The following is a 12,193-nucleotide window of genomic DNA, read 5'->3' as shown; positions in this document are numbered from 1 at the left end:
AGTTCTAAGGTCAAATGGTGGAGAGTCCCAGATATAAACCTAATGGGAGTAGGGATGGGTATCGTTTAGGTTTTATCCGATACCGGTGCCAAATCGGTACTTTTGAAACGGTGCCGGTGCTCAAACGGTGCTCAAACCGGTGCTTAAAGAATGGAGAACACAAAATTGGTCCAAAAACCTCTCATGTTCAGCTGTTTTTTGTAAAAATATAACAATGTTAGCCTTTTCTGCAGCTATGGGGCATATATGGTATCACTCTTGGCTGGAAGCAGTGCTTAAACAATGGAAAAAACACAAACTTTGTCCTAAACCTCTCATGTTTAACTGTTTTCCACTTTTTCCTTTGGTCATTTTAGCCTTTTTAGCCAGGGTGAAGGGAGTATCTGCCATCAAACAAGAGGACAGCCGCATGTAGCTATGATGATGTTTGCTAGTTCACCTTACATGCATTAATGTAATAACGTGGTTAGCCTACTCAACGTAAATTAGCTATTCACGCAGAGAAGAACGGCTGCTGCTGCCACCATCATCCGTCATCATTTCTGCTACACTGGCAGGGCTAGGGGCCAGGACTCTCCTCTTCGTGTTTTTGGGGGATGTTGCATAACAGGCAACCCACCCGCAGTAGATGTGCTCGGTGTGAGGTCTCGCAGCAAGCTATCAAATACGGCGCATTTCTGGGCTTTTAAAAAAAACGCTATGCGTCGCCAGGTGTTTCGTCGGATTTAAGGTGTTACCTCCTTTGACAGTATCACAGTATCAGCTTAAAGCACTTGTTGCAGGCTGCTGAGTTTGCATACTTTGCTGTGAAGTACAGCCAGACTTTTGACCGCTTTGCCTTGGACATTTTTAATCTGTAGCTCTGCTCTAACAGAACGTACGTACCTGGCCCCGCCTACTATCCTCGGAAACGTAAAATGATTGGCTAGAATCTAAAGTGTATCACAGCTCAGGAAAAAAAAGCACCGAAATAAAGCACCGAAATGTGCGCTGCTTTTCGGTCTGGTTACTACCGTTTATGTCAGAACCGGTGCCATCATGGCACCGGACACCGGTACCCATCCCTAAATGGGAGTGACCCCCCACGGGGGGACAAAAGGACCCACTGATGATCCTCTAATCGCCTGAGCCAGACTCAGCAGTCCATCTGCATCTTAAGGATAAAGGACACTCTTTCGAGGATGCCAATGTTCACATTTTGGACAGAGAGGACAGATGGTTTGAAAGAGGAGTGAAAGAAGCCATCTATGTCCACTGTGAGCGACCATCTTTGAACAGAGGCGGGGGTTTACGACACCAACTCTCTGCCATCTATAATCCAGTTTTGAGATCCCTTCCCAGACGCCTTAACGCCCACTCACATCCTGGGCCATCTGACCTCAGGAATTCGCATGATAAAGTGGGGCCAGGTTTCACAATGAACACACCCGAAACTCTGGCTGATTGGGACCCACGCCCAGTTTCCCCACCTTGGCTCAGGCGATTAGAGGATCATCAGGGGGTCCTTTTGTCCCTCCGTGGGGGGTCACTCCCACTAGGTTTATATCTGGGACTCTCCACCATTTGACCTTAGAACTGAAGAAGCTTCTCGGATGAGAGGTGAAACGTCTTCAAGCAACTTAAAGAAGTCCAGACGCTTTTCTTTGCAAGCTCCTTTGACATTTTTAAATTATCTGAGTGACTTATATATCATGTTTAACCTGAGTAGTGAAAGACCGCGGGGGGTTTGAAAATGATGTGCCCCGGGAGTTTGCTGTTCTCGCCAGCTCTAGTGGGCCTTGAACCCTCTAGCTATCGAGCTGGTGGTTCTCCGAAAACGTCGGAGCACTTTTGCAAATATGTGATGTCTTGCTAAACCGAGCAGATATTTGAGGTTTACACAGCTACATTCTCGCCTGAAAATATGTTACAAGTTTATTTTGTGACCCAGAAAGAGAAATAAGAGTAATATTAAAACTAAGTAGCTGCCGCCATTGTTGAAAACTGGAATTGGCTGGGCCGCGCTATGAACTCTGAGACAGGTTGGGCCACAACGGATACACCGACCCATCCTTCAAATCTGGGGAAATGAAGGACGCATTTTTCGGCCGCATTTGGGGGAGTCTTTGAATTTGGACAGGCTTCGCCGTGTCACTGTAACGTAATTCGCCTACAAATGCAGCCTCCGAAGGATGTGGCTGCTAAATCTGGTCACAGCTATGAAACCGGACACTGCTTCTTCTTCTTCAGGGTTTAACGGCAGATGGCATCCCTGGACATGCAGTGCTGCCATCTTCTGTTTCAGTCCGTTATTATACTCTTAAATCCTACTACTTATTCCTGCGTCTTTCAGGATCTTACAAAGCTTCAAACGGCGCATCAACTATTAAATTGGTCGTCGACGATTTTAATAGTCGACGTAATCGTGACTAGTCAACTAATCATGGCAGCCCTACAGACAAGGCATATCCTCAAGTTCTCTAGTCCTGGCCTCTGCCCCAGAAACAGCTACACTGCTTTACAGTTTATATTCATAACACCTCATAACTGGGCTCTGCCATACAGCACATCTGAACATACACTCACTGTTTGCTAGGCGTTGACAAACAACTTTCAGCACCGAAGCAGGAAGCTGACGGGCCTACAGGTGCCTCGCCATCTTTGTATTGCTGTGTAGATGTAGGTCAGCAGGTCTGCTAGTCCTTCATGGCCAGGTGACACCAGACTACAATAGATTGGCTCCGTTACTGGTGCACAGCTATCCTACTGCATCAATGATGTGAAATTAACTGGACCTTAGTTTGAATCATTTACCAAACTAATGTGAACACAGTATCGATGGTGGTGGTGGTGGGTAGGGCTGGGCCATATTATACTGTTCACGGTAATACTGTTAGGCAACAATAGGAAAATGAAATATCGCGATAGAATATGAGTAAAACTCGCATGCGCAGTGCCTTTGTTTTCATACGCACATGGCCGATTGTTGAGTGAAACAGATGAACCAGAATTGGTTTGTAAAAATGGTGCAACTTCAGTGATGTGGAACTGGTTTGGTGTTTGTCCGTCAGATACACGGCAAAGCACATTTTTTTTGCAGAACATGCAAGCGGCCGTCGTTATTGTCGTATTTGTCGGACTAAGATGCTCTTAAATCTGGGAGTAATCTGGGTCCTAAACTCCGTAATCTTCAGGTCAAATGAACACTGCAGCATCACTGAGAGTTAAAAACTGTCTAAATTCTTTCATCTTTATTAAAACGATCAGCATTGCTGCTTTACCAGGTGTAACTATGAAGTTTAACTTCCAGGCATCCATGAAAACAAAATGTATTACATTTAACGGAGTTAGAAGTTAGCAGGAAGCTAGCGGAAGTTAGCTCGCTAGTTTCGCTAGTTACCTAAGCATGATATAGAGATTTCTGAAAAAAAATCAAACGTACAGCTCTGCTATCACTTCCAACATAAATGAAGACAGGAAACTAAACAGCAGTGACGTTTATAGGGTTACTGAAGTTGGGCTAGCTGGTATATAATGATGTGCTACCTGATCGGTAGCGACACAGCTATGTTAGCATAACATAAACAGTGAAGCTGGAGGACGAACACTAACACTTTTCCACTCGATAAAAGTTAACGTGAAGGTTCTTCATGGTTAGAGACAAATGCAATCGCATGGCAGGATGCTGTAAACGGACCAAACTTCAGTCAGGAGAACAACTGAGATAATCCATCCACAATACGAGGTTAGTCATTAATATACTGCAACAACATGGGAATAGAGCAGCTGTGATAGAATACAGCATTAATGAATCAATGGTACAGAAGTGGAGGAAGCAAGAAGAATTAGTTTAATAAAGTTTGATTTATCTGACTGCTTTGTTTCGCTTAATGTGCCTTATAATCCCGTGCACTTTATGGTCCGAAAAATACGTACTGCACACTGCAGTTTAATGTTGCAAAGCACCTCTTTTTAACTTCAGTGGATATTATACATGGTTATGCTCAGGATATGTCAGCCCATTTCTACTGGAAATGCCTTTTGGTTAAACTTTCAGCAAGGAATTTGCATTTGCACTGTTAAATTTTTATAAAGCTTTAATGTACATAAAAACCAGCTTCTTGTTTAAGTGAAAATAAATGGAAGGTTGCCTTTTTGCGCTAGTAATGTTGTGGAGTTGTATTTTGTCTCGCATCAATTATATCGTCAGTTATATCGTTATCGCAAATTTTCAAATATATATCGTGATAAATATTTTTGGCCATATCGCCCTGCTCTAGTGGTGGGGGTAAAAGCACCTCAAGTTTTTAGAATACATCAATAATGTGGCCAGCGGCAGCCACATCCCTGCTGCAGGAGTGCTTCTACTGTCTTGCTCTAAATGCACAACTGGAACGGAGAGACAAGAGCTCCCAGAAGCACAGCAATTAAATGGTAGGAATAGTCAAAACAGAGGAGCTCCAGCTGATGACAGAGAGCACCTCCTGTTTGGTGCCACAGCTCATAACAGTGTTCATCTCCTCTTAACCACCATTTCCATAACCCTAACCTGTTTCCATTAATTGGGTGTCCATCCCAAACGCCCTGCAAAGTGACCACAATACCAGTGTCGTATTTGGATTCTGCACATCAAAATCCATAAGAAACAAATCCATTTCATCTCCAAAACAGACAACCAACGAGCATAGTCTACGTGTGGGAAACTGTATGTGTGTACTGATATGGGCAACTGCACACTGTCACACCACCTCTCAGCATTCTGTATGTTATCTGGGTGGGTGAAAACAAAGTGTGTAAATGCAGCAGGATGTGTCTGAATGAGCCAGACTGCACTTGGTAAGCCAGGTGTAAATCCAAGACAAAACAGCAGGTCCAGCTGCTGCTGACTCACCGCGCTTACGGACATGTGTGATAAACCCCTTTCCCTCAGGCCTTTTCTTGTCTCTGATAGATATGGATCATGATACGGAATGCCTGGAAACATTAACATTTACAAACCACTTAACGCTGCTTGGCTGTACAACAGACCCACGGAGCCTCACTCTCACAGCCAACAGACGGCATTTCTATGGAGATGCAACCACATCTCTGAGTGGATACAATGCACACATCCATGCTGCTGCCCTACTGACTACTGAGCACGGCCACACAGGGAAAGCAAAGTCAGCCGTCTCTGATGTGGGTGTGAAAAAACTAGCAAAAATAATGTTAGGAAAGAAATTTAAAAAAAAAAAAAAAAAAAAAAAAAAACAGTAACAGTGACGGTAACAGTGTGATGACACCTAGGCGTGGTGGAGCGGTACTTAAGGATTCTTGACATATTTGCTGCTGCTGTGACATTAGTGAGAGAGGGAGACGGCTTATGTTTGAGGACTTGATCCACTTTGGAAACACGCACACGGCAGAGTTTGGGACTGCGATATAAAAGAAACGCTGACTCAGCAGGTCCCCTTTATAATTCACTGCATTCAGCTCTGATCTGGGTCTTTAAATATTCACTAATACGTGAAACGACTCCACTTCATTCAAATGTAGCTCCGCTGTATTTGGGTCATTTGCTACAACAACTGATCCAGCTGGACACTAAAACTAGACTTGCATTAACAAACATGTATTCTTTTAAAATCTGAATATTAACTCAAACAGCTGCTTCTTGTTTGTGTGTCATGTGTATTCAGAGGTTATACTGGAATGCAAAAATTGTACATCTGCACAGCAAAGTGTTGAAGTGGGTCAGGGTTTACAGAGCCAATAGCCACTAGATGCCAAGCTCAGTTCCAGTCCCATGTAGAGGATCAAATTTAGGACAACCATAATGGCATTAATGGATATTGACTAGGGCTGCACGATTTTGCATAAAATGAGAATCACGATTTTTTTGCTTAGAATTGAGATCCCGATTCTCTCACGATTTTCTTTTCCAGTATAAATATTTATTGCGCTTATTAACTGCACATCAACTTCGTAACAGTTGAAACTGAACATAAAAACAATAAATAAACATAAAAACAACAAATGTCTCACATTTTGTCATTGCCAAATGTTGTACTGCTTGAAATTCCGTCTCCACCGTTGCTCGACGCTGCGTGTATAGAGCAGGTAGTGCAACAATAGAAAAATAGTTGTGGGACGGCACTGTGTAGCGTTTGTCTAGGGTGTTGATCATTTTCCTAAATCCCTCGTTTTGCACAGTGTTGATAGGAGCCATATCTTTGGTCAGGTGATAAGTGATAGCCTCCGTAATGTCTTTGTGCCTGCGGGAGTTCGACGGGTATAGGGAAGCGCTGTATAAGGTTCCCGTTATTGATGTTTGGGTGGTTGACCGGGACGGATTTTCTCCTGTCACTTTCTCGTCATCCCTGACGTGTTCTCCGTTGTTTTTTCCCTGCTAATTTTAACATCACACGGCACAGCTTCTGTATCACGTGGTATAAGGCTCCGCCCTTGTCATTTGTTGAGCAGGAAGAGTGAGCGCTTGTTTTCTTGCAGATTACGTCCCGGATCAAAATGCGGTACAATCGTCGTCTTTTTTTCCCCTTTCTTTTTTTTTTTTTTTTTTTTTTTAAATCGTTGTCATTTGGAAATGAGATCACACATAAGTATGAATCGAGATCGCGATTTTCTAACGATTAATCGTGCAGCCCTAATATTGACACCTTAAAACTGAATCCAATGATGATCTAAAGGCCTTGAATTTTACTGCAGTTAACAAGAAATTTTTAAAATGTCTAAGTTTCTATCTTCTATTTAAATCTTCTCATATCAAGAGACAAGAGCAACACTTCTTGATGGACTAACTGAATGGCTGCTTTGTTACTGGCCTGATCATTTAAAGTATTTAGTCCCAGCAAGTCAGCTCTGAGTAACTAGTAGTCCTGTAAGCTAGTCCAGTGTTGCTCTTTAAACGTCCAGATACCCCAGTGAAGTGTTCTGAAGTTATCAAGGAGTGTTCACACAGGAACAGACCAATGCAGATTTAGCAACCAGGAGCCGTGCAATATCAATGAAATGCAGCAAAGCACAGTAGGTGGGTTCAGAGCTCAAGTTCTTCAACACAGGAAAATGACTGAAGCAATTACTACTGGTTGTAAAGTGGTTGCCTATAGAACCAGACACTGATACATCCAACTGTCATTTAGGCCTATATTTAACCATCTTCCCTATGTTTGAAGACTTGTGATTGGCTGTATTACCATCACCAATATTTTATTAGGTAAACAAAGTGGTGTTCATTGGACGAACAGATCAGCAAATGCCCGAAAATATCATAATCAAGACAGTCAAATGAATTCCAACTCAAGTCTATGGCAACAGTAACAATTCTACTCTGAAGATCTGCTGCAAGCTCCACATGACAATAATACTTCCATAAATCCAGTCTAGCGCTGTAGGATAAACTGCATTTAACTGTACCATGACACACTGCAGATGGCATGAGCTAACACAGATAGGATATTTGTTTTCTATTCAATCAGGAAGCTGTCCATTTTGCTTTACCTCTTCCCAGTTATAGAAGAAGGAGCAGCTACTGGCCACAGCAGGTATTGTCTGCATGTTTTGTTTGACAGAGTTTTTATGGCGGATGTTCTTCCTTACGCAACCCCAAAGGGGATTTCCATCTCCGGCTGGAATAGAACCAGTGACCTTTTGCTTACCAAGTAAAAGTACTGACTTGCAGGATAAAAAAATTTTTTGAAGTTGAACTAAATTAATTAACTGAAATTAAACCACACGACTTCATTATACTTTTTCAAGCATTCATTACAAGGTTTTAAAACATACATAAGGAAAATCATCCCTTAACCCTCCAAACTTAACATAGGTGATAACTGTTACCTGTATATTTTAGAGAAGCCAAAACAGACTGAATAGTTTTCACATGTGCATGTGTCAGAATGATTATTGTCTTTGTGCCAAGAGAACAATTTAAAAAAAAAAAAAAAAAAAAAAAAAAGAGGAAAGAACCCAGACCAGGTGAAGTGTCTGTCCACCTCTGCTGCAACTCTGGTTAGTCATTGCGCATTCTGATTCAACTCAGCTGGGGAAAAAATATTATTCAATCTAAATATACATATCCCAACTACACTCATAGCTATCAAATTCGTAAATGCAAAGAGCAGCAAATTCCCACCATATGTCCTGTCTGTGAGCTCACAATCAATAGACGAGCTATACTGGTTTGACTCGCCTTGCACGGCGCAGGTGAAGACTTTGGGATCTTATATAAGCTGATGACAGAGAGGAGGATGTTACAGGGGAGAGAGAAAAGGGGGGAAAGGAAGGAAGGAGCGAAGGGTGTTGGGGGGTACACAAGGCCACGCAAGCGAGCCGACTGCCAGGCAGGCTGCGTGCTTCACTCAGTCACTCACACACGATCAGTAAGGAGGAAACTCATAACTGCATTCCTTCCCCCCTGATCTGAGAGGTGGCTGATACAAAGAGCAGTGTGCTGCTAGGAGAAAAGACACTCACTGCCTGGATTCTCTCCCCATTTAACAGCTTAACAGGTTGTTTTACTGACGCCTTAACACACATTAAACACAAATGGAGTTTAAGTTTCAGTCAACTAGTCAAACTCGCCTTCAGTGGGACCCCTATTTTAAGCTAATATTTAAACAGGTCCTGCTCTACTAGGGACTTAACCAGTAGCTTTATAAGCAAACAGCAGGTATGCGTGTCAAACAGGTCCCGGCAGTCTGAGATGGCTTACATCTAGGGGTGGGTTTTTATAATCGATTCATCGATTAAAATCGATTCTGGCTTGGATAACGTAAAATCGATTCATTAAAATCCTGAATCGATTTTTTAATATAAATTTATTTTGTCCGAAATGCCAGAATCTCTGGTGACATCTCACAAAATTTCAAGAACCACCAAACAGTAAATGAGAGCAGGTACAGGGATTCTGCACATAGACTTAAACACACAGCGCGACCCGCGGATCAGAATCAGTTAGATGTCGCCTTTCTCACAGTCGGGGCTGAAAGCCGACAGCTCGCTGATCCGGGTCCGCGCTTTGTGTTCACGCCCTTTATGCGCTGATTCTAAAGCTGTTAGTTTGATCTCTCTCCAAACAATATTGACCGAATCAGCAGCAAAAGAAGATCCAAACGCTTCACATAAACATCGTCATGAATTCACTCTTTTACTGTTTTGCTTCCATTGCGATGCGCAGCTCTCTCTCTCTCCCTCTCTCCCTCTCTCCCTCCCCCTCTCCCCCCCCTCTCTCTCTCGAACAGTTTCGCTTTCTTCATTATTCGCTTGCTTGTTACACAAGTCTACTGTTGCTTACAGCGCTGTCGGCCGCTGTTTTTTCCCCTTTTACATTCTTCCGAAAAGAAAACCTCATTTCTGCTGTTCAATACTGAACAAATTGAAACTTTTTAAAATTATTCAAAATGCAAAATGCTTAGTCATGTCTCTAATAAAACCGCTGTAACGTCAGAGGTAATGTTCATTAATTAATGGTTTTCTTTCGTTTTTGATGTACTGCAGAATATTTTTATAAAATCCCAGGCCAGGAAAATCACCTACATGTTTTTCTGTGTTTTATCTTCAGCTACTTTGACACAAAGGCATCTGCTGTGATGCTCACACCTTGGATAAAGTCTTGAGAGTGTCAGCTTCCTTTTTATAGATACAAAAATATGTAAATGTCCTGATCTGAATTATATCTCTGACTGTCAAAATTTCCCAGATTTAAATCGAATCGAATCGAATTAAATCGACTCGTGGATCGAATCGATTCGGGACCTTGTGAATCGGAATTGAATCGATTCTAGAAATCAGTGACGATACCCAGCCCTACTTACATCAATGCTAACTATTGATGTTAAAGTGACACATACTGAAAAAGGACTATTTAAACACAATGTAGGAGAGCTTGTTCTATCAGAAACCCCCAACACTGGATTAGAAGCTGGTTGTTAAAGAGCACTGATAGTCAATGCTCTCCATATGGCCATGAATGATCCAGTCTACCTTAATCCCTTACTTGTGACAGATATCAGCTGACAGGTGACAGCATTTACATCTGTCTTTAGATGTTTTCAAAGGCTGACAAAAACAGCAACATATCTAGACACGGCTCTAGAGAAATGATCGTTCCCAACGCCACCAACGCCAGGGTGGGAGGTCAACACTGACGACAGACTGTTAAATACTGGCTGAGGCCAGCAGAGATTGGGTTTAATATTAAATCAAACAGTTTGGCCCATGTCCAGACTGATTTAGGCTCTGCTGTGGTATTCACATCCTGCTGCTCCAGTTATGTGTGTAATGAAAAGTTCTATGCTGATATCTGGGGACTGCTTTTTCTTTGTCATCTCAGGCAACCCATCTTCCTTTCTTTCTTGTCATAAAAAAGCTAAAAGTTAAAGACCAGGAGATCTGTCACCTTGAGGCTGACTGCTTGTAGCCTAAACTAAGAGAAGGGAAAGCAAACAGTGTGAGTGAGGGGGCTCACTCACATAGCTGGGACATGTTCAAACGCAGCTATGAATGAGCTACCTGATCAAAGGCATAGCAAAGTCAGACACAGTAACTCTAAGCTAGTTAAAAGCCCTGTGGCTGTGGGTCTTTTTAAGCATCTCTGTCACTTGAAAATCCCAAAAAGTCCCAGACACCCAAAGCTGCAAAAGCCTGAGCTTAAAACCGGTTTTACAGCATACAGTAAATAAGTAAAATTTCACGCAGAGATAACAAGTGCACACCGCTACACTAACCACAGCCTACAGAGAGCTGCAGTCTGATGATACAACAGGGGAGGTCTGCACTGTACACATACACACACAAACACACACACACACACATCAGAGGTTTGCTTTGCATGCTGACAGCAAAAGCAGCATGACGGTCACAACAGCAGCACCACACTCTCCTTGACAGAGATGTGTGCAACATCAAAAGCTGCAGTTACACAGTTGTTTAAGTCTGGAAGAATCCACTTCATTTTTTCTATCATATTGAGTCCACCTTAAAAAAAAAAGACCCTGGTGTACGATCACGCAAGACGAAGCAGAGGAAACTGGAGGATGGCATGCATTAGGGTGTGGGAAGTCAAGGAGAGTATGCCACGGAAAACTTCCAAATCACATCAGGCTTAGAGCAAACGTCAGAAAAGGAAGTTATTAATACCCTTTCAGAGCCAAAGACGCCAGGTTCACGTCACAAGTTTCCAGTCTGCGTACTTCTATCCTCAGTTTGGATAATTACCTCTGCCGGGTGGGAATAAAATGGGAATTCCGAGCTGCTACGCTATTTTCAGCACAGTGAGTGTTTTCGCGGAGGCCGTGTGGACTTGAGCTCACTCGAAGCTCCTGGTAACATTAGCTACAACCACAGCCAAATCCGTTGGTGGGATGGAGGTGGCGTTATCCAGCCAGGCAGTCAGCTAGCTGGCTAGGCTAGCTTCCAAGGCTGGCTAACTTTAACTCCCTGCTGGTATAAAAAAGGGGGGAGGGGGGACGCTGACAGCGTGACTTAAGACCCTTAATTTGAAGCTCAGTCTGGGTTACGATTGCGGGCTGGGTGGGGAAATAAAAAGCCGTTAACGTATGAACACAAACAGACACACACAAGCGCCACATCATGGAAACTCACCCATTCCTGTCCTTCTCGGCGCCTCGCGATCAAATGCTGGGATTCTGTCGTCCAGCAGCCTCGCTGCTAGCTAACTACTAACCAGGTAGATGAGCACGGCCAACCGCCAAGAGTTTTCTAGTCGAGTTACTGATGAAAAAGAAGCCAGATGAGGGGTATATCCATTCGTCTTCGCTTCAGCAGCGGCAGCAGCCTCCCTGGTTGTGTCTCTCGGTAGTGCTTCTAGAGTTGAGTGCAGGACGTTACCCAGGAGTCTCCACCTTTCTTGGACTTGCCTCCACGGCTCGCTGCTACTCCGATTGCCTGATCCTTGCTGCTACCAAAACACTACATAGCAGGAAACTTCGCGATGTTTCATTCCCGCGAGAGGAATGGTTAATGGAATGTTGACACCCCAACCACCACCTCCTCCTGTTAACTTTGTGATTTCAGATGTCTTGTGACATTTGGGACCACATCTAACCTACACAACATACGCTGTTATGAATGTCAGGCCCATAATTTTTGGGCCGTTTGAACGATAGCAGACCTTCCAGTGCCATAACTTAGCAATAAGTGCAAAAAGTAGCACTGGTAGACCCAAACGCGTCTGATCTGAGTATAATTCTGGGAG

General features: G+C 43.3%; 1 protein-coding gene across 4 annotated transcripts in view; it reads right to left on the bottom strand.

The window, feature by feature from the left end:
* The window catches only part of cd2ap (CD2-associated protein), a 110,204-nt gene extending 98,260 nt beyond the window's left edge, over positions 1 to 11,944 (bottom strand). For 2 of the 4 annotated variants that reach the window (XM_085247053.1, XM_085247054.1), the window contains exon 1: positions 11,581 to 11,943. In XM_085247053.1, the coding sequence (XP_085103179.1) occupies positions 11,581 to 11,584 (4 nt within the window). In that variant the 5' untranslated portion in view covers positions 11,585 to 11,943. Of the gene's footprint in view, positions 1 to 11,580 lie in introns of all 4 variants that reach the window. The other 2 variants (XM_085247056.1, XM_085247055.1) reach the window with 2 other exon arrangements.
* Positions 11,945 to 12,193: the final 249 nt, after the last annotated feature.

This window comes from Mchenga conophoros, linkage group LG15 (assembly GCF_057382185.1).
Source record: "Mchenga conophoros isolate Kocher_MC1m ecotype Shallow Benthic linkage group LG15, M_conophoros_male_GT1.1, whole genome shotgun sequence".
Lineage (NCBI taxonomy): Eukaryota > Metazoa > Chordata > Actinopteri > Cichliformes > Cichlidae > Mchenga > Mchenga conophoros.
Note: the sequence above shows the minus strand (reverse complement) of the source record. Positions and strands in the feature narration are given on the sequence as shown.